This window comes from Molossus molossus, unplaced genomic scaffold (assembly GCF_014108415.1).
Source record: "Molossus molossus isolate mMolMol1 unplaced genomic scaffold, mMolMol1.p scaffold_m16_p_19, whole genome shotgun sequence".
Classification (NCBI taxonomy): domain Eukaryota; kingdom Metazoa; phylum Chordata; class Mammalia; order Chiroptera; family Molossidae; genus Molossus; species Molossus molossus.
This window is the reverse complement of record NW_023425354.1, coordinates 47043476-47065524: the sequence shown is the minus strand read 5'-3', so window position 1 is coordinate 47065524 and position 22049 is coordinate 47043476. Positions and strand designations below refer to the sequence as shown.

The 22049-nt window shown below is 45.4% G+C and overlaps 1 protein-coding gene across 1 annotated transcript; it reads left to right on the top strand.

Moving 5' to 3' along the window:
• The first annotated feature begins 13226 nt into the window (after window positions 1-13226).
• On the top strand, window positions 13227-20616 carry TM4SF5 (transmembrane 4 L six family member 5). The gene is made up of 5 exons (XM_036269955.1): window positions 13227-13546; window positions 19461-19541; window positions 19917-20053; window positions 20272-20452; window positions 20528-20616. The coding sequence occupies exons 1-5, from the start codon at window positions 13370-13372 to the stop codon at window positions 20540-20542; spliced, it is 591 nt and encodes a 196-aa protein (XP_036125848.1). The 5' UTR covers window positions 13227-13369; the 3' UTR covers window positions 20543-20616.
• Window positions 20617-22049: the final 1433 nt, after the last annotated feature.

Here is a 22049-nt window from a genome sequence, read left to right as displayed (position 1 = left end):
GAAACTCGGGTTCAGTTCCTGCTAAGGGCACGTACCTCCGTTGCAGTTTGTCCCTGGCCCCAACTGGGGTCGTGTGGGTGGCAGCAAATCCATGTGTCTTAATCACATCAATGTTTCTCTCTCTCTCTTCCTCCTTCCCTCCCTCTCACTCTATCTGAAGATGAATGCAAAAGTGCCCTCGGGTAAGGACAAAAAAAAATAAAAAATACTTAAAATTTTCATTTTATGTTAATTAAAGCTCTTTTACAACCTTTTAAAAATTTATTCTGATGTAGCCCTGGCTGGTTTGGCTCAGCGGTTGGAGCGTCGGCCTGCGGTCCAGAGAGACCTGGGTTTGGTTCCCGCTAAGGGCGCGTAACTCCGTTGCAGTTTGTCCCCGGCCCTGGTTGGTTGTGCGGGAGGCAGCCATTCGATGTGTCCCTTTCACGTTGATGTTTCTCTCTCTCTCTCTCTCTCTCTCTCTCTCTCTCTCTCTCTCTCTCTCTCTCTTCCTCTCTCTCCCTCCCACTCTACCTGAACAAAAAAATGGAAAAATGTCCTTGGGTGAGGATTAAAAAAAAAAATTACTCTGATGTATACATGAAAAGAAAACTGTAAGTAAAACAAATTGGTTAAAATATTCCAAAAGTGCTCTCACTGGTTTGGCTCAGCAGTTAGAGCAATGGCCCACCAACTGAAGGATCTCGGGTTCAATTCTGGTCAAGGGCACGAACCTGTATTGCAGGTTTGATTCCCCCCCAATCAGAGTCAAACAGGAGGCAACCAATGATGTGTCTCTCTCACATCAATATTTCTCTCTCTCTCTTTCCCTCTCTCTTTTTCTCTCTCTCTCTCTCCCTCCCTCCCTTCCACTCTACCTAAGAAATAAAATATAATATTCCAAAAGTTCCTTAGAATCTTACTCTTCTGAATCACTTTCTGGCTGTTCTCAATGCCTGTGTTTTCCACACAGTACTGTCCTCTGGGCCATAGTGGGCACCACAGGGCAGCCCTTCTCAAGAGCAGTCTGCTATTGTCTCCGAGATTTTCTCCCAAATCACTGGCACTTTCTTGTTTTACCAGATGGTATAAACAGAATTGACACCTTCACTCATGTCAAATTTTGCCCCACTACTGTGTTTCCATGACTTCTTAAATATGTCATTGGCTTTTTGTCTTCCTATTCAAACACAGTGTCCTTTTTGGAGGCTTTAAAAATATTGAGTTACAATAGACACATACATTGTATAGGTTTTAAGTGTACAACATAATGATTTGATATATTGCAAATGATCACTGTAAGGTCAGAAAACAGGCCTCTCCTTTTCTTTGTTGTGGCTTTTCCACAATTATGAGAAGCACCTGGTAATTAAACCCCAAGATTGTTGGTTCCTCTGTTCAAATAGAACAGCTGGATGAGATAAAGCTGCAGTGTTCCCCTCCCCCCACATCGTCCTCCCTGTTTGTTTGTTTTTTAATATATTTTTATTGATTTTTTTAGAGAGGAAGGGAGAGAGAAACATCAATATGAAACTTCAATAAGCTGCCTCTTGCACTCCCCCTACTAGGGATCGAGTGCCCTGACAGGGAATGGAACTGGGACTTCTCAGTCCACAGGAGGACGCTCAGTCCACTAAGTCACACTGGCCAGGCCTCCTTGCTGTTTTAACAGTTCCAGGATGTGAACTAAGGAATTTCTGATTAGTAGGAAGTCGAACTGGGCTTCCCCCACCTTCCGACAGGCCTCTCCGTTTTGAACCCTTTATCACTTTTGTTCTAAGCTTGTTTTACAGACATAGGGAAAATGCTGATAAGGCAGAGAGGTCCACAGCACATCTGCCTGGCTGCCTCCTGGAAAGCAAACAAACTGTAACTTTTCAAGACGACTTCCAGGATCTGACTAACTTAACACAACCCTCTCCCTTGCTTGTCACTTAGCAACAGCAACTGCTTGCTCTTTAAAAGTGCAAGCCAAACAGAGAAAGACAAGTATCATATGATCTCACTTATTTGTGGAAGATAATGAGCATAACAGTCTGAGGAATGGGGTAGTCCCAGAGACATGGAAGTGGGGTACAGACTGACAATCCCCAGAAGAGGGGGTCGTGGGGGAGAGATAAACCACAGAACTTATATGCACGTATGCATGAACAATGGACATGGACAATAAAGCTGGGGACAGGGTGGGGAGGGAGGGGGAGGAGGGAATCAGTGGGGGGAAAAGGAAAAACATCTGTAACAAAAGTAAATTAATTAATTAAATAAAAAAAATAAAAATAGCCCTGGCCAGTTTGGCTCAGCGGTTAGAACATTGGCCTGTGGTCCAGAGAGACCCGGGTTCGGTTCCCACTAAGGTCATGTACCTCAGTTGCAGTTTGTCCCCAGCCCTGATTGGATCGTGCGAGTGACAACCACTCGATGTGTCCCTTTCATGTCGGTTTCTCTCTCTCTCTCTCTTCCTCTCTCTCCCTCCCACTCTATCTGAAGAAAAAACAAAAAAAAGTCCTCGAGTGAGGATAAAAAATAATAATAATAAATAAATAAATAAAATAAAAAATAAAAGTGCAAGCCACTCTTCACTGCCCTGTATTGTTCTATTAACACCTGGTCCTTTTCTCCCTTGGAAAGTAAATTAATGTCCTCCCTGCCTATCTTCTGTTTCTTTGTGAATCACAGCCCGCATCACAGGCCCAAACTCTCACAATTATCACAATAAGTTTAGATAACAACCATCACCTCACATAGCTACAATTTTTTTTTCTTGTGATGAGAACATTTAAGATCTACTCTCTTACCTTGGAGACTTTCTTTAACAGACTATTTTTAGAGCAGTTTTAGGCTCAAGCAAAATTGAGAAGAAAGTACAGAGAGTTCCATATACCCTCTGCCCCACCCCACACACAGACTCCCCCACTATGAACGTCTCCCACCAGAGTGGTACGTTTGTTACAATCAATGAACCTACACTAACATATCATTATCACCCAAAGTCTATAGTTTACATAGGGTTCACTCTTGCTGTTGTAAATTCAATAGGTTTTGACAAATGTATAATGACTGTGTGCTCTGCCTATTCACCCCTTCTCCATCCCCCTCCCCCCTCCCATCCCTAGCACTCACTGACCTTTTACTGTATCCAGAGTTTTGTCTTTTCCAGAATGTCATATAGCTGGAATCACAAAGTGTAACCTTTTCACATAGTAATGGGCATTTAAGTTTCCACTATGTTTCTATAACTTAAGAGCTTGTTTCTTTCTAGGAGGAGAAGGAGGAGGAGGAAACAGTGATATTTCCAAACCCAAGCATTCTCAGAAATGCAATTCTGTTGCCCTTCACATACAAAAAGCAACTTAAAAGTATATGCAATAAGCCCTGGCTGGTTTGGCTCAGCTGTTAGAGCGTTGGCCTGCGGTCCAGAGAGACCTGGGTTCGGTCCCCGCTGAGGGCATGTACCTCGGTTGCAGTCTGGCCCTGGCCCTGGTTGGTCGTGTGGGTGGCGGCCACTCGATGTGTCCCTTTCACATTGATGTTTCTCTCCCCCCCCACCCCCGCTCTATCTGAACAAAAAATGGAAAAATGTCCTCAGGTGAGGATAAAAAAAAAGTATATGCAATAATTGAGTCATAGCTTTTTATTTAAAGATTTTTTTTCTTATTGATTTTAGAGAGAGGAAAGGAGAGGGAGAGAGAGAGAGAACAATATATTCTATATCAGAAATAAACTGTTCTGTACTACAGTTGATTTACCCTTCGCCTGCTGACATCTTGGTTGCTTCCAAGTTTTGGTAATCAAGAATAAAGCGGTTATAAACATCTATGTACAGGTTTTGGTGTGGACATGGTTTCAACTTATTTGGGTAAATACCTAGAAACACAATTGCTAGATCATATGGTAAGACTATGTTTAGTTTTGTAAGAAACTGCCAAATCTTCTTCCAAAGTTGCTGTACCATTTGGTATTCCCACCAGCAAGGAATTGTTGTTCTACATCTTCATCAGCATTTAATGTTGTCAGTGTTTCGAATTTTGGTAATTCTTATAGGTGTGTAGTGGTATCTACCTCATTGTTGTAGGGAAATTTGCATTTCCCTAATAACATATGATTTTGAACATCTTTTCAGATGTTTATTTGCCATCTTTATATCTTCTTTGGTGAAGTGTCTATTCAGGTCTTTTGCCCAATACTTTAATCAGGATATGCTTTTTTTCTTATTGTTGAATTTTAAGAATTCTTTGTATGTTTTAGTTTTTAATTTTCCTTATTGATTTTAGAGAGAGAAGAAGGGAGAGGAGGAGAGAGAGAGAGAAACATCGATGAGAGAGAATGCCTCCTGCATGCCCCCAACTGGGGATTTGGCCCACATCCTGGGCATATGACCTGACTGGGACTCAAACAAGCGACCTCATTGTGCAGTGGTTGACAATCAACCACTGAGCCACACTGGCCGGGCTCTTTGTATGTTTTAGATAATAATCCTTTATCAGGCATGTCTTTTGTACATATTTTCTCCCATTCTGTGACTTGTCTCACTCTCTTGACAATGTCTTTCACAAAGTAGGAGTTTTTAGTTTTCATGAAGTCCAGCTTACCAGTTATTTCTTTCACAAATCATACCTGAAAGTTAATTCCTCTTTTGGACATTTTGATTACCTAAACCAATAAATATCCTTTTTGTTCTGGTACAGTTGGGTTTTCCTGAAATAGTTCCTTAAAATAGACTCTGGACATGGCAGACAATAAATGACTGATATATTTACTACTGTTAATATAATTTTTAGCATTTATATTATACATTTTCTCTTTAAAAGTATTTTTTGAGCCCTAGCTGGTTTGGTTCACTGGTTAGAGCATCAGCCTGCGGACCAGTTAGTTGTGGGTTCAATTCTGGTCAAGGGCACATACCTCAGTTGCGATTTGTGCGCGGCCCTGGTTGGGGTTGTGTGGGAGGCAGCCACTCGATGTGTCCCTTTCACATCGATATTTCTCTCTCTCCCACTCTATCTGAACAAAAATGGAAAAATGTCCTCAGGTGATGATAAAAAAAAATTTTTTTAATAAAATAAAAGGATTTTTTTTGAAACTCAGTTTCATAACTAGATTTATAAAAATTATTTAGTTATGCCAGGACGTCCACATTTTGGAATTCTTATTTTATTTCTTGGTAAGTTAAAATACTTTTAAAAGAAGAAGGAAGACTTCCGGTCAAGGTGGCGGTGTAGGTAAACGCAGTATCGCGTCCTCCCACAACCACATCCAAATTACAACTAAACTACAGAACAACCATCATTCAAAACCACCTGAAATCAAGCTGAATGGAAGTCCTACAACTACGGAATTAAAGCAGCAGCCACATCCAGACTGGTAGGAGGGGCGGAGGGGCGGAGGCGCGAGGGGCCGTGGCAAGACGGTGGTGAGACGGGCTGGTCCCACACCCACGTGTGACGGAAAAAATCAGGAGGACACCTCGGCTGGGAAGGTCCTTCCTGAGGACTGAGGGGTCCCCGTCCCACACCAGGTGCCCCGCTCAGGGTTCCAGTGCCAGGAAGAGAATCCCCATCACTTCTGGCTGGAAAAACCAGCGGGAACTGAGGCTCAGGGAGGCTGATGCAGCTGGAGCCCCAGGCAGCTCCTTAAAGGGCCCGAGCACGGACTTATCGGACTCTCTCCCTCTAAGCTTGGAGGGAGGCAGCTTGAGGGGCACCAGAGACATACAGGGAAGAAGTAAGCTGTTTGGCACTGGAGCAAGGACTGGAGAGGGGGCTTTCTCCGTGACAAATGTGCTGTCAGAGACCTTTGTTCCTTTGGTGAGCCCTTCCCTGGGGCAGCAGACAGCTGCCATATCTGGGACTCCAGCAACCTGGCTCACTGGTAGCCCCGCCCTGGTGACTCCCTGAGGCCCCGCCCCACCCAACTTTCAGGCCCACCCAAGCTGTTGCCAGTTGCTTTACCATAGGATTGGCCTGTCTTGGATCCTGCTTCAGGTTTTTCCTAAATTCTTTCAAACAAGCAGCATCTGGTCTCAGCTAGCCCCATACCACTCGTTAAGTAATACACAGAAACAAATACAGGGAGGCAGCCAAAATGAGGAGGCAAAGAAACAGATCCCAAATGAAAGAACAGAACAAAACCCCAAGAAAAACTAAGCGAAGTGGAGATAAGTAACCTAACAGATGCTGAGTTCAAAATACTGCTTATAAGGATGCTCAATGAACTCAAGAGCATAAAAAAGGACATGTCAGAAATGATCAATGCACAGTTAGAAACGAAGGAGGCTTTAACTGAAATAAAGAATAATTTACACAGATTCAATAGTAGAGTACATAAATCCAAGAAGCAAACCATTGATTTGGAATATAAGGAAGCAAAAAACGCCCAATCAGAACAGCAAAAAGAAAAAGGAATAGCCCTGGCCGGTTTGGCTCAGCGGTTGGAGCATCGACCTGCGGTACAGAGAGACCCGGGTTCGGTTCCCGCTAAGGGCACGTACCTCGGTTGCAGTTTGTCCCCGGCCCTGGTTGGCCGTGCGGGTGGCAGCCACTCAATGTGTCCCTTCACGTCGATGTTTCTCTCTCTCTCTCTTCCTCTCTCTCCCTCCCACTCTATCTGAACAAAAAATGGAAAAATGTCCTCGGGTGAGGATTTAAAAAAAAAAAAGAAAAAGGAATAAAAAAAAAAATGAGGATAGTATAAGGAGCCTCTGGGACAACTTCAAGCATGCCAACATTCGCATCTTGGGGATGCCAGAAGGAGAAGAGAGAGAACAAGAAATTGAAAACTTGTTTGAAACAATAATGGCAGAAAACTTTCCTAACTTGTTGAAGGAAACAGACATACAAGTCCAGGGAGCACAGAGAGTCCCAAACAAGATGAACCCCAAGAGGCCCACACCAAGACGCATCATCATCAAAATGCAAAAGGTTCAAGACAAAGGAGAATCTTACAAGCAGCAAGAGAAAGGCAGCTAGTTACCTACAAGGGAGTTCCCATTAGGCTGTCAGCTGATTTCTCTAAAGAAACTTTGCAGGCCAGAAGGGAGTGGCAAGAAATATTCAGAGTGATGAAAACCAAGAGCCTACAACCAAGATTACTCTATCCTGCAAAGCTGTCATTTAGAATCGATGGCCATATAAAGAGTTTCCCAGACAAGAAAAAGTTAAAGGAGTTCATCACCACCAAACCAGTATTATATGAAATGATGAAGGGTCTTATTGAAGAAAAAGATAAAATATATGAACAAACAAAATAGCAATGAATACATATCTATCGACAATGGAATCTACAAACAAAATGAACAGGTAGAACAGAAACATTCTCATAGATACAGAGAACATTTTGTTGGTTGCCAGATGGGAGGGGAGTTGGAGGAATGGGTGAAAAAGATGAAGGGATCAAGAAGTACAAATTCATTGCTAGACTGACAAACCTCAAAGGGAAAGGGGTTGGGGAGTGGAAAGAAATAAACCAAAGAACTTATATGCATAACCAATGGATACAGACAACAGTGTGGGAAAAGGCGGGAGGGGGGAGGGAGTGGGGAGGAGGGGATCAATGGGGGAAAAATGTGGAACATCTGTAACACATTCTACATTCAACAATAAAGATTTAAAAAATTAAAAAATAAAAAATAATAAAATAAAAGAAGAAGGAAGCCCTGCCCAGTTTGGCGCAGTGGTTGAGCATTGACCTGCGGACCGGAGAGTCCCGGGTTCAGTTCCCACTAGAGGCACATACCACATAAAAAAAGAAGAAGAAGGAAGAAGGAAGAGGAGAAGGGGAAGGGGGAAGGATGAAGAGGAGGGAGGGGGTTGCGAGGGGGGAGGGGGCAGTGATATTTCCAAACCCAAGCATTCTCAGAAATGCAATTCTGTTGCCCTTCACATACAAAAAGCAACTTAAATGTATATACAATAATTGAATCACAGCTTTTTTTCCCTGTCCTAACTATATAGTTGTTCCTTTGTCTTCTGCCACTGCAGAGAAGACTCAGGCCAGACCAACTTAGCCTTTTAATTGTGCTGAACTGTATCCTTTAAGTCATGTATTTTTGTCAGAATGAATCTAGGTTCAGTCCACTTTTACTATTTTACCTGAATAGAAGACCAACCTGCTAACTCAAGTGGATCTACACCCAAGGAAGCTTTCTCCTAGCACAGAGATGTTAACTGTAGCATCACTTCCACTGGCTCCATTCTTGTCTTTGGCAGTAGTTGGTTTCCTTACCTGTTCTGTTCTCTCTATTATCTTCCCTTCCACTGTTTTAATTGCTGGTCTTTTCTTTCCTAATCTTTTGGTCCTTTTCCTGTGAATGCAAGTTTTCCCAAGTTTGTCCTTTGTATCCTTCATTCACTTTGTCCCACCTTCTGTTCTCTTCTTTAGTGCTTCTAATATAGACTTTAATACCCTTTGTGTATTTTAAATTTCCGTGTAATTCTCTTTTTCCTCCCCAAATACATGCTGGCTCCTTTTCATCTTAAAAGACGAAAATCCAGCCTTTTCTTTCTTTCTTTCTTTCTTTCTTTCTTTCTTTCTTTCTTTCATTTTTTTATCCTCACCCGAGGACATTTTTCGATATTTTGTTCAGATAGAGTGGAAGAGAGAGAGAGAGAAACATCCACGCGAAAGGGACACATTAAATGGTCGCCACCCACACGACCCAACCAGGGCCGGGGACAAACTGCAACCAAGGTACGCGCCCTTAGGGGGAACCGAACCCAGGTCTCTCTGGACTGCAGGCCGACGCTCTAACTGCTGAGCCAAATCGACCAGGGCCAGCCTTTTCTTTCTTAAAAGTACTCTGCTCCTACTTCCAAGAGAATTCTAGTGAAAACCTTCCTGAAAATTTCCTTTAAATCCTACAGTAAATATTTCTCAAGAGTTCTGTTTCTTTCTTTCCATCTTCAGGATGATGTATCCCTTCCCTTGTTTTGAAGAAAATGTTTTTAACATTATTAACATTATTTCATGCATGCAGAACTGTATAAAATGTAATATCACGAATACCTGTGGACCACTCCACACATACAACATTTTTTTTTCTCTTTACTTATTCTGAAAATCAGTACCATTCCTCAGACTCAGTATTGATAAACTTGTAGACAAATATGTGGTTTGTTTTGGCCCCACTTGGGACAATAGCTGAAACCCTTCTCCACGTTCAACATTACTTGTGCTAAATCAGCACCTCATCATCTGCTTCACCCAGCATCCAGATTCTCCACTTGTACTCCTCAGTCCTTGTACGTCTTTCTCCTGCACAGTTTCACTGCTCTCTACACACTTCTCTCCTCTATGGCTTCTGTTTATTTGTGGTTTTAATTGCCTGTGGCTTTTGCTCACTCCCTGCCTTCATATTTCTCTGTGTGGGGCCACCTGTCCCTCTGATGATTCTATCAGGTTGTCTCACTGTCAAGTTTCCCAAGAATAAAGGTCCAGTTCATTGATCAGTCATCATTAGGTGAGGTACTTCTGCTGGGCAGAGCTCTTGCCTCAAGCTACCTCCTCGGTCTCTAGCTATGGGTCAGTTACTCGTTCCTGGATCAATGAGCTATGGCCTAGACAATGGGGTTTGTGTCAGTCAGCTATTGCTGTGGAACAAAAAGCTCCACAAAGTCTTAGTGACATACAAATATGAGCATTTATTTCACTCATACATGTACAGGTTGGTTGGAGGTCAGCTGATATAGGCAGGGATCTGATTCCGGCCTTTTCCTTCTATCTTACACCTTCCTTTCGCCAGTGGGTTCACTTGGGCACGTTCTTCCCATGGCAGTGATGAGTCACAAGAGGTCAAGTAGCACCCTGGCCGGTTTGTCTCAGCGGTTGGAGCGTCGGCCTGCGGTACAGAGAGACCCAGGTTCGGTTCCCGCTAAGGGCACATACCTCGGTTGCAGTTTGTCCCCGGCCCTGGTTGGTCGTGCGAGTGGCAGCCACTCGATGTGTCCCTTCACGTCGATGTTTCTCTCTCTCTATCTTCCTCTCTCTCCCTCCTGCTCTATCAGAACAAAAAATGGAAAAATGTCCTCGGGTGAGGATAAAAAAAAAAGAGGTCAAGTAGCAACATACAATGCCTCCTAAGGCCTAAGCTCAGAACTGGGATATTGTCGCTTCTGCCCGCATTCCATTGTGTCCATATGTTAGGAGGTACAGTCTATCTTTTCTGGGAGGAACAACAAAATGTCAAAGCAAAGAGCATAGAGGATTGAAGAACTGAAGCAATTAGTTCAATTTTTACCACAGGATCACATGGTTATAGTCATAAGCTATAAAGCTAATAAGCACGGTAAACCATCTGTACAGAGCCCCTCAAAGGAGGTTGCAGGGATAATGACAGTCTGAGTCTTCTCGGTGAAAGGCAGGGTAATAAGTTAAAGGATGCATTTTTAACATTCATAGGTAACCACTACCAGGATTTAAAAGACGCCTCTAAAACACGAGATAATGTAATAAATAAATAAACAAACAAACAAACAACTCATGATAAGAGACGGAAGATTTAATGAAAAGAGACATCAAAAATAACATGGAATTATTTTTAAAAAGCATTACACAATACAAGAAAAGCAAAGCAAAATATCAGTTATTACAATAACATTTTTTTTGCTTTGTTTTGTTTTATCCTCACCTGAGTACATTTTTTTTTTTTGGATATTTTGTTCAGATAGAGTGAGAGGGAGAGAGAGAAAAAGAAATATCGACGCAAAAGGGACACATCGAGTGGCTGCCACCCACACGACCCAATCAGGGCCGGGGACAAACTGCAACCGAGGCACGTGCCCTTAGTGGGAACCGAACCTGGGTCTCTCCAGACCACAGGCCAATGCTCTCACCACTGAGCCAAATCAGCCAGGGGACAATAACTGTCTATGGCCCAGCCAGTGTAGCTCAGTGAATTGTCATCCCATGGACTGAGAGGTCCCGGTTCTGGTCAGCCCACATGCCCAGTTGCAGACTTGATCCCCAGTAGGAGGTGTGCAAGAGGCAGCCAATTAATGTTTCTCTCTCACATTGATGTTTCTGTCTCTCTCTCTTCCTTCTTTGCTCTCTAAAATATCAATAAAAAATTTTCTTATAAATCCTCACCCAAGGACATTTTTGCATTTATCTTCAGATAGAGCGGGAGGCAGAGAGGGAGGAAGAGACACAGACAGACATGATGTGAGAAAGACACATCGACTGGTGCCACCCACCCAATCCCAACTGGGGTGGAGACAAACTGCAACCGAGGTACTGCCCTTAGCGGGAACCGAACCCAAGACTCTCTATTCCTCAGGCCAACACTCTAACCACTGAGAAAACTGGCCAGGGCTAAAAACATATTTTAAAAAAATAACTGCCTATGAATCAGAGGCAGACAGTTGGGAAAGGTTCAAAGTATTTTAATCAGCCCAGGCCGGTTTGCTAAGTGGTTAGAGCATTGGTCCATGAACCAGAGAGACCGGGGTTCAGTTCCCACTAAGGGTGCATACTCTCAAAAAGACACACACACACAAGAAAGTATTTTAATCAGGTATCCTCTGATTCATAAATAGTAGCTCCTCAGATCCTGGCATTCATTTTGAGGGGTAAGTTTTTCCCATTTTTCATATCTGTAGTGGTTTGAGTGGGTGGCTGGGACAAGCTACAGCAGAGACCGCTGGATGGACACCATTTCCTGTGGGACATTCTCATCGCATGCTTTCTGAAGTCCCTCAGCACTTCCTGCCGCCCTCGTCTCTTCCACGGCACTACCACATCATATTTGGCCTTCACTCTCCTTTTTGCTCCCAAGGCCCATATGTGGGTCTCATACATATAACTTTGAATCCCCACAGTCTCCAGAGCAAAGCCCTGTCCACAGCAAGGGCTTAATGAATTAATCTCTGTATCAAAAAAGACTCTAGGTAGTAGCTGACAGAAACAACTCAAACTGGAGCACATATTCAAAACTTCCTAAGGAATGATCAGGCTCCAGGCATAGCTTAATCAGTATGTTCAAATGATGTCATCAAGACTTAGTGTTGTCTAGCTGGTGTGGCTCCATTGATTGAACTTCAACCCATGCACCAAGAGGTCGCCAGTTCAATTCCCAGTCAGGTCGCATGCCCAGGTTGTGGGCCAAATTCCCAGTAGGGGGCATGCAGGAGGCAGCCAATCGATGTTCTCTCTCATCGATGTTTCTATCTCTCTCTTCCTCTTCCTTCCTCTTTCTCTAAAATTGATAAAGAAAATTTTAATAAAAGAAAAAAAAGACAGTGTCTTTCCATCCTTTGAATTCTTTCCTCTGGCTTGACTTCACTTTCCAACAGGCAATATGCCACCAACAACTTCAGCATACCAACAAAAACAGACCTTCTTGCCCTGGCTGGTTTGGCTCAGTGGTTAGAGTGTTGGCCTGCGGTCCAGAGAGACACGGGTTCGGTTCCCGCTAAGGGCACGTACCTCAGTTGCAGTTTGTCCCAGCCCTGGTTGGGTCACGTAGGAGGCAGCCACTCGATGTGTCCCTTTCACATCGATGTTTCTCTTTCTCTTTCTTTCTCTCTCTCTCTCTCTCTCTCTCTCTCTCTCTCTCTCTCTCTCTCTCTCTCTCTCTTCCTCTCTCTCCCTCCCACTCTATCTGAACAAAAAATGGAAAAAATGCTCTCGGGTGAGGATAAAAAAAAAAAAAAACAGAACTTATTTGACCTCAGATTTCCAACAACAAAAGCCAGAAAGTAACTCCAGGGGACTGGTGTGGACCATGTGGCCATGGCTGAGTCAAACACTGAGGCGGGGGATGGAATGTTCTCATGACTCAGGCTTTAATAGAGAGCCCAGCCTGACAGGTGGTGGCTTCAACAGGAGGAGGGTTTAATAAACAAATATGAGGAAGAAATTTGTTTCCAGAAGGAAACCTCCCTGTGGAACTAATAGGAATGATAAGGCCACCATACATCTGCTTAGTACATCCTAGTTTACAAAGTGCTTCTCACATTGTCTCATTTAATCTTCACAACCAGCCCAAGAGCCAAGTGCCCAACTATACCCTTGATATAGATGAGGCAACTGAAACTTAGAGAAATTAAGGGGCTTGACCAAATCACGAAACAGGTTAAGCAGCCAACAGAGGGCCTGAGGAGAGGTGCCTGAAGAAAAAAAAGAGGAAGAACATACTGACCCCAGGCAACTTCCTCTGTGTCAGTCTCCCCGCACCTTCTCCACCACATCCTTCCCTTCCCCTCACGAACAGCAGCCCCTCCACCTCCACCTGCTCTTTGCCTGTGTCTCCTGCTTCTCTCCCTTATCATTGATCTTGACTCTCTGGTTTCTGCCACACCTCTTCCCTGACCTTTGCTCCTTGCTCCAGGCTTGTTTTCCTCTCCACCAGCCTCAGGCTTACTTTCACTCACTGCCTGTCCTTCTCAACCATCTCATCATGTGCACGGGAAAGTGTGCCCGCTTTGTGGGGCTCTCCCTCATTCCCCTCTCCTTGATCTGCATTGTGGCCAATGCCCTCCTGCTGGTGCCTAATGGGAAGACCTCTTGGACCAAGATGGACCTAATCAGCAAGCACGTCTGGTACATGGCTGGTTTCATCGGTGGGGGCCTGATGGTGAGAAGGCTATTGAGTTAGCACAGGGCAGGGGGATGGGCGTCACTCTAGGGGTTTCTGAACAGGAGGGAGAGGGAGAAGGGGGCAAGGACGGCTGCCTGGGAAGGCATGGCAATGGTGTGGTGAAGACCTGGAGAGCTCTGACTCTGCTCCCAAATGCTAAGCACTGTGTAGAGGTCTGGGAGGAGCCCAGAGCCTTGAGCTGAATGTCTGAGGGGAACAAGAAAGAAGGGAGCCTCGCTGCTCTAAGCAGCTTCCATTCTGGGAAGACATTATGTCCTACCTGCCCCTCCCCATCAGTGAGCAGATTCTGGGAACACCTCACTGCAAAGGTTGAGGCAGGAACAGCTGGTTGTGTGGGAGGTTATCAGGGCAAGATGATAACGGGAATGGGGGTGGAATGCTTTGACAATTCCTGGAGCCAGGGAGCAGTGTCATGGATCAGTCATTCGACTCAGCTTGATGTCCCCAGCCTCCATGTCTCTTCACTCTCAGCTCACACTTCTAGATGACCCTCTGTGCTCAGAACTAAGGGTAAACTCAAACCTAGGTCAGGGTGATGGAGAAGATGCCTCCATGTCTTCCTGGAGACTAGAATCTGTCAAGAAAAGTAGGAGACTGGGCCTTGGCCGGTTTGGCTCAGCGTTTAGAGCATCAGCCCAGGGACCAGAGAGTCCCGGGTTTGGTTCCCGCTAAGGGCACTTACCTCGGTTGCAGTTTGTCCCCAGCCCTGGTTGGGGTCATGTGGGTGGCAACCAGTCGATGTGTCTCTCTCACATCGATGTTCTCTCTCTCTCTTCCTCCATCTCTCCCTCCTGCTCTATCTGAAGATAAATGCAAACTTGTCCTCAAGTGAGGATTTAAAAAAAAAAAAGTGGGTTTTGGCCAGTTTGGTTCAGCAATAAGAGCATCGGTTCCCGCTAAGGGCATGTACCTCGGTTGCAGTTTGTCCCCGGTCCCGTCTGGGTCGTGCGGGTGGCAGCCACTCGATGTGTCCCTTTCACGTCGATGTTTCTCTCTCTCTCTCCCTCTCTCTCCCTCCTACTCTATCTGAATAAAAAATGGAAAAATGTCCTCTGGTGAGGATAAAAAAAAAAAGTGGGAGACTGGGAGACACAGATTCCCTGGATTTCCTAACTCCCATCCTCCAACTCCCTCCCCATTTATAGAAACTTTTGGAAAGTCAAGCTAGTTTAACATCTTCATGGGATGAAGACAAAAGATCTACCCACCATAGTTCCATACTTCTCAAGATAGTTGACTGATAAAATTATCTGGGAGAGGTAACTCCTTCATCTCTTTCATAGATCCCACCTCTTCTCCTTTATCCAACAATCTCCTCTTTCCCTCTAGGGTCTTTTCCCCTACTCCCCCACCCACATGGATTCATGGCTGTTGGGCTCTACTCCATCCCCCTGGCCTCAACTTTTCTTGAAATGTCACACTCCTCCCAGACCTACATACTCTCTCAGCATCACAGCATGCTCTTCTCCAGTTTAAACCACCCCCCCTCTCCACGGTCTAACCAGCCTGCTTCAGGGGAGATCCCTGAGGATGCCCTCTCAGCATGTTCATTCCCAGCTGCCTTCTTCCCACCTCCATGCCCTGAGCCACTCTTGAGAAAGTTTTTCAAATATAGTCACAGAGTCTCTGCTATGCCATGAGAACACAGGTGAAGTCCCTGCTCTCCCTGAAGCTGGTGTTCCCATTGGGGAGAATCACAGAATCAAAAATATAAGCCTCATTACATTAGGTACATTATATTACCCTGGCTGCTGTGTGCCAGGTACCTAGACCAGTGCCATGCACTTAAGAGACACTCAAACAAAGTAAATGAGCAAGATGATTTCAGATAGGAGTAGGTATCATCCAGAAAACAAAACGGGGTGCTCTCAATAGAGAGCTCCTAGGGCAATATTGGGGGCCATTTCTTCTTCTTCTTTTTTTTTTTTTTTTTCCTTTTCTTTATTGTTTAGAGAAAAAAGAAGGAAGAGGGAGAGAGATAAAAACATCAATGAGAGAGAACATTGATTGGCCGCCTCCTGCATGCCCCCCACTGGGGATTTGGCATGTGCCCTGACTGGGAATTGAACCGGTGACCTCTTGGTACATGGGTCAATGCTCAACCACTGAGCCACACTGGCTGGGCAAGGACCACTTCTTATAGTGTTTTCAAGGAAGGTCTCAATGAGGTGATGTCTGAACTGAGACACCCCCACCCCTGCAAAAAAAGAAAAAAGAATTATCATTGCAGAAAGAGTGACTGACTATTATAAAGCCTGAGGTAGGAACAAGCTCACATATCTGAAGACCAGATAGGTGGCCAGTACAGCTGAGGTTCAATAAGATGAGATCTTGGGTAGGCAGAGGCCAGAGCATGTAAACTCTTGAAAGCCACAGGAGAAATCTGAATTTTATTTTAAGTACAACAGAAAACTATTGAAGGGTTCATTACTTTATTACCTTTTAAACATGTTTTTAAACTTGTATTTAAATCATGCAGACAAGTGCCCAGATCCTTAGTATACAGCTCAGTGAATTATTTTTTTAAAACATTTTATTGATTTTTAGCCCTGGCCAGTTTGGCTCAGCGGTTAGAGCGTTGGCCTGCAGTCTAGAGAGACAGGGTTCGGTTCCCGCTAAGGGCACCTACCTCGGTTGCAGTTTGTCCCCGGCCCTGGTTGGGTCATGCGGGTGGCAACCGCTCGATGTGTCCCTTTCATGTCGATGTTTCCTCCCACTCTATGTGAACAAAATATGGAAAAGTGTCCTCGGGTGAGGATAAAAATAAATAAATAAAAATAAATAAATAAATAAATATTTTATTGATTTTTAGAGAGAGGGAGGGAGAGAGAGAAACACCAATGTGAGAGAGAAACATGGATTGACTGACTCCCAAATGCCCCCTAACTGGGAATTAAGCCTGCAACCCAGGCAGGTGCCCTGACTGGGAATCAAACCAGCAACCCTTCATTGTACAGGACGATGCCCAACCAACCCAGCCACACTGGCCAGGGCACAGCTCTGAATACCAGAATACCAGGGGTGCTTCCCAGCAGGCACTACCTGCTACTGACAAGAGTCCCAACTATCCTAACTTCTACCCTGTAGATTAGTTTTGCCTGTTTGGCACTTTATATAAATGGAATATAGTACAGACACTTTTGTATCTGGATTCTTGAGTTCAACATTATGTTTGTGAGTTTCATCCCTATTATTATGTATGTGTAGTTGTAGTTTATAGTTTATCATTTCTTATGCATCTCATTGTGTAAATCATAACACAATTGATTTAAACATTCTACTGTTGATGGACATTTGGATAATTCCCAACTTGGGTTTATTACAAATAATGCTGCCGTAAACATACCTATAAATGTCTTTAGATGAATAAATGTTTGCATTTCTGTTGGATTTATACCTAGAGGTAAAACTGCTTGTTCTTAAGGTGTGCAAATATTCAGTGCTACTGGATATCAGCAAAGAGTTTTCTGAAACTTTTATACCAAATCCATTTCCATTTACAAAGTATTAGAGTTCTAGTTGCTCGATACCGTATAGGACTTAAGATCCCTCTGGCAGCTATGTGGAGAATGGAAGTAGGAGGTCAACAGTGGATGCAGAAAGACCAGATGAAGGTCACTACAGTTGTTCAGGAGAGATGATAGTGGCTTGAACTAAGCCAGTGGCAATGGAGATGAAGAAAAGTAAGCAGATTTGAGCTATAAACTCAGTGTTTTCTCCTGCATTTACAATAACCGGTCTCTTTTCTTTAAGATGAGTAGATAGAGCCCTGACCAATGTGGCTCAGTGGTTAGAGCATCGGCTCATGCACTTAAGGGTCTCAGGTTTGATTCCTGGTCAAGGGCACATACCTGGGTTGCAGATTTGATTCCTGGGGCCTCATCAGGGTGAGTGTGGGAGGCAATCAATCAATGTGTCGCTTTCACATCAGTATTTCTCTCCCTCCCTCCCTCCCTCCCTTCCTCCCATCTACTCTTTCTAAGTATCAATGGAAAAAATATCCTCTGTTGAGGAGTAACAACAACAACAAAAAAGATGAGTAGACAGGGAATGAGACAGAGAAGCTCAGATAACAAAAACAAAGAAAAACACTCTGAAAAAGTAAAATCTGAAATAGATAGGTCATTCAAAATTGGTAAATCCAAAAGGCAATTCTAGGTGTCTTTGGATCCAGGAGCTTCCCAGTAAGTGACCTACCAGAGAGGCTGTCAGAGGGTCAAAACTGGCCCTAAGCCCTGACCGGTTTTGCTCAGTCGGCCTGCTCCGTGGTTAGAGAGTCCGGGTTCAGTTCCTGCTAAGGGCACATACTTCGGTTGCAGTTGGTCCCCGGCCCCTGTTTGGGTTATGTAGGTGGCAACCAGTCAATGTGTCTCTCTCACATCGATGTTTCTCTCTCTCTCTCTCTCTCTCTCTCTCTCTCTCTCTCTCTTCCTTCCTCTCTCCCTCCTGCTCTGTCTGAGGATAAAAAATAAAAATAAATAAAAAACTTGCCCTAGACCTGCCATGAAACATGGAGGGAGAGGGGTATCTGGTGAAAAGTCCATTAAACTTTGCAGGTGTTTCTGTGAGGTTTTTGTGGTGGATATAACAGGACTAAAACTCTCAGTCTCTCCCCTAGCGAAGAACAAAATGCTGCTTTGTATAATGTGGGCCAGATAAGGTTTATAGGAAGGCAAAGATCAAGACAGCTGTGGAGTTCTGGACATGAGAGATAGGCAAAGAACCTGGCATGACTGTAACCAAAGTGAGGAGCGTCCAATGCCTTGCTAGAGTTGAATTTTGATGGGTTACTCTTTGAGGAGACTCTAAAGGATATGAGAATACAAAAGACTAGTGAAAGTTAAGATTAATCTAGGATGGAGTGTGGGGTGGCCTGGGGCAAGAGATAGGCTGGAAACATCATCCTTGAGGGAGGTGATTAGGGATTGACTGCAAAGAAAAAGAAAGAATTGACAGATTCAAGAGCTGTTGAAGGAAAAGTCTAGAGGACTTGAGATCTGGCTGGGTGTAAAGGATTCAAGTTTTCTAGCCTGGGTGACCTAGAGAGTATCTCCACTGATGGAGACAAGGAAGTCTCCAGGAGATGAATTTGGGGAATAAATTGTGAGGTCAGAATGAGGCTGGCTAAATTTGAGCTAAAACCAAGACATTCAAGTGAACATATCCTTCAGGCAGTTAGATTAGAATGTGGAGGCATGATTTAGGAGGTGACTAGTGGTAGAGGAAGAAGCTGATGCCCTGGAGGGAATGAGTTCTGTGAGGAAGGCCACAGGGAGAAAGATAAAGAGGACCAGGGCTATATCTTGGGGATTCTTACACTTCCCATCAGAGCCTCCACTAATATTCTCCTCCAACCTTCACCATAATCCCAGACACTCCAACACCACTATTCCTTCCTGCTGTTGAGGGAATTTATAGCTATTGAGCATTTACTCTGAGCTAGTCTTGACATCAAATCAACCTGTTATTTCATTAAATCATGAGATCAGCCCTGTGAGGTAGGTCTTGTAGACCCATTTTTCAGAGGACAAAACAGAGACCCTGAAAGATGAATCGATTCATGGAATACACATGGGTTAACATTAAACCCAGGCCTCCTGACTCCCATTCAGTTGGGCACCTAACATGTGCCAAGATTTATTGGGAACATAATGATATTAGGCCCTACCCTCCTGGAGGCTACAATCTGGACAGAGATAAGTAGGCACATAAATGATGATAAATTAAGATGGAGCCTGAAAATGCTCCAGGAGAAGTATGGGTACGGTCTTCCTACAGTCCAAAGGGCTAAGGCCATCACAGGCAGGTCCCAGGAGGAGGTAAGCACTGATGCAAGTAAGGGCTTGAGGATCTGGAGGGACTCTACGTCACATTGAATTTTGTTCCATAGGTACTGTGTCCAGGAATTGCAGCCGTTCGGGCAGGGGGCAAAGGCTGTTGCGGTGCAGGCTGCTGTGGAAACCGCTGTAGGGTAAGATCCATATTAGGATGGGATTCAGGACCCATCTTTGAACAGGTCCGTGAAGAGCCAACCTAAAGCCACGCCCTCTCTTCCCAGCTGCACTAGCTCCCCTGCAGAGTCCCGGTTCCACCTCTCCCCTCTACCCACCCTGCTCCGCCAATCTTAGGCCTCAACCGGCCTGACCAGAAGGGACTACAACCCCCATGAATCTCCGCAGCCGCTGGTTCTTAGGGTTAGCTTAACTCCAAGAAGCGGAGTTTAGTCTTTTAACGTGACTCTGGAAGAGCGTGGCAATGGAGGGGAAGGGGGTAGGAGCTAGGCGCGGCCAGCCCACGAAATGGGAAAGGGCGGCCCTCCTCACCTGTCCTTCCACTCCGCGTGCAGATGCTGCGCTCAGTCTTCTGCTCGGCCTTCGGGATGCTTGGTGCTATCTACTGTGTCTCAGTATCGGGAGTCGGGCTCCAAAATGGACCCAAATGCTTGAAGGACGGCACATGGGACTACCACTTCAAAGACACTTCGTAAGACTTAGCCTGTTTTCGCGCCGTCCCCATCCCATTCTGTGCCTCTCCCCATGTGGACCCAGAAACCTGGGCAGGACTCACCTTCCAGAGAGCTTCCCCACGTGGGCCAAATGAGCCCTTTGCAAATCCCTCTTGGCACGTGCTCAGGACAGGGAATCCAGAGGTGGCTCTCCGCGCTGACCTCCGTCTCTCACGTGACCTTGTCGGGTCCCCAGAGGCTCTTACTTGCTCAACCGTACCCAGTGGAGTTTGTGCGAGCAGCCGCCTAATGTGGTCTGCTGGAATGTGACGCTCTTCTCGCTGCTGCTGGCCGCCTCGTGCCTGGAGCTCCTGCTGTGTGGGGTGCAGCTGGTGAACGCAACCATTGGGGTCCTCTGTGGCGACTGCAGGAAGAAGGTGAGATGGTGGGCGGAGGAGCTAGAGGGAACATCCTTGCTCCCTAGCTGCGTTCTCACGTTCTCTTTTCCTCAGGGCACTCCTCAATGAGGCTCCACCGACCGCTGTGCTCGCTGCTGGATGCCCACGGAACCCGTCCCCGCCCTGGAATAAACCGTTTTGAGCTCTCTTGCGTGTCTCGTATTGTTCTGTATGCGAGGAGTGTTCGAAAGACTCGATACGAGGGGCTTGGGGCTCTCCTGTGTGGGGCCCTTGCACCCGGCTTATTTTCTTGGGAAATGGTTATTTTTTTAAAGCATGGGTTTAATTTTATTTATCTTTTAAAAATTGATTTTAGAGAAAGGAAGGGGGAGAGAGAAAGAAAAAAGCATTGATATGAGAAACATCCCTTGCCCTCCCGCGAGCCCTAACTGGGGGTCAATCCACAACCTGGGTATGCTGCCCAACCAGGAATCCAGCCGCCACTTTTTGGTGTATAGGAGGACGCTCCAACTGAGCCACATCGGCCGGGGCAGCAAATAGTTATTGAGCTATTAGTGTGCGCTGGAGATACTGTAGTTAACAAGACAGACAAGTTCTGTGCTCTCAAATAATTTAACATTCCAGGGTGGAAGATGGGCAGTTTTTAAAAGAGGAAAAAGATCACCTGGTGATAAAGCACTTTTATTTATTTTTTAATCAATTAAAAAAATTTATTTTCTTTATTGATTTTTTAGAGAAAGGACAGGGAGATAGAAACGTCCATTGGCCGCCTCCTGCCTGCCCCGCCTCCTCCATGCCCCTCACTGGGGATCTGGCCCCCACCTGGGCATGTGCCCTGACCAGGAATGGAACGGGTAACCTCTTGGTGCATGGGTCCACCCTCAGCCACTGAACCACACCTGCCCGGCAGTGATAAGCACTTTTTTTTTTAATCCTCACCCAAGGACATTTTTGTATTTATCTTCAGAAAGGGCGGGAGGGAGAAAGAGAGAAACGTTGATGCAAGAGAGACACATCGACTGGTTGCCACCCACACGACCCGAACCTGGGCCGGTTTGGAGAAACCCCAAACCGAGGTAGGTGCCCTTAGCAGGGACCCAACCCCGGACTCTTCGGTCTGCCGGCCAGCGCTCTAACCGCTGAGCCAAACAGGCCAGGGCGATCCGCACTTCTAAAAAACACACTGAGCCCTGGCTCGTGTGGCTCAGTTAGTTGGAGGGTTCTCCGCTGGATTTCTGGTCAGAACACACACCTAGGTGGCAGGTTTGATCCCCCCTGCGCAAGCAGGAGGGAGGCAGGCAACCAACCAATCTCTCTGTCTCCCCCACCTGCACTCTACAATCAGAAAAACAGCCCTGGCCGGTTTTGCTCAGTGGTTAGAGCATCCGCCTGCGTCCGGAGAGACCTCGGTTCGGTTCCCGCTAAGGGCATGTACCTCGGTTTCAGTTTGTCCCCGGCCCTGGTTGGTCGTGCGGGTGGCAGCCACTCGATGTGTCCCTTTCACATCGATGTTTCCCTCTCTCTCTCTCTTCCTCTCTCTCCCTCCCACTCTCTCTGTGCAAAAAATGGAAAAATGTCCTCGGGTGAGGATTTAAAAAACAAAAACAAATAAAAT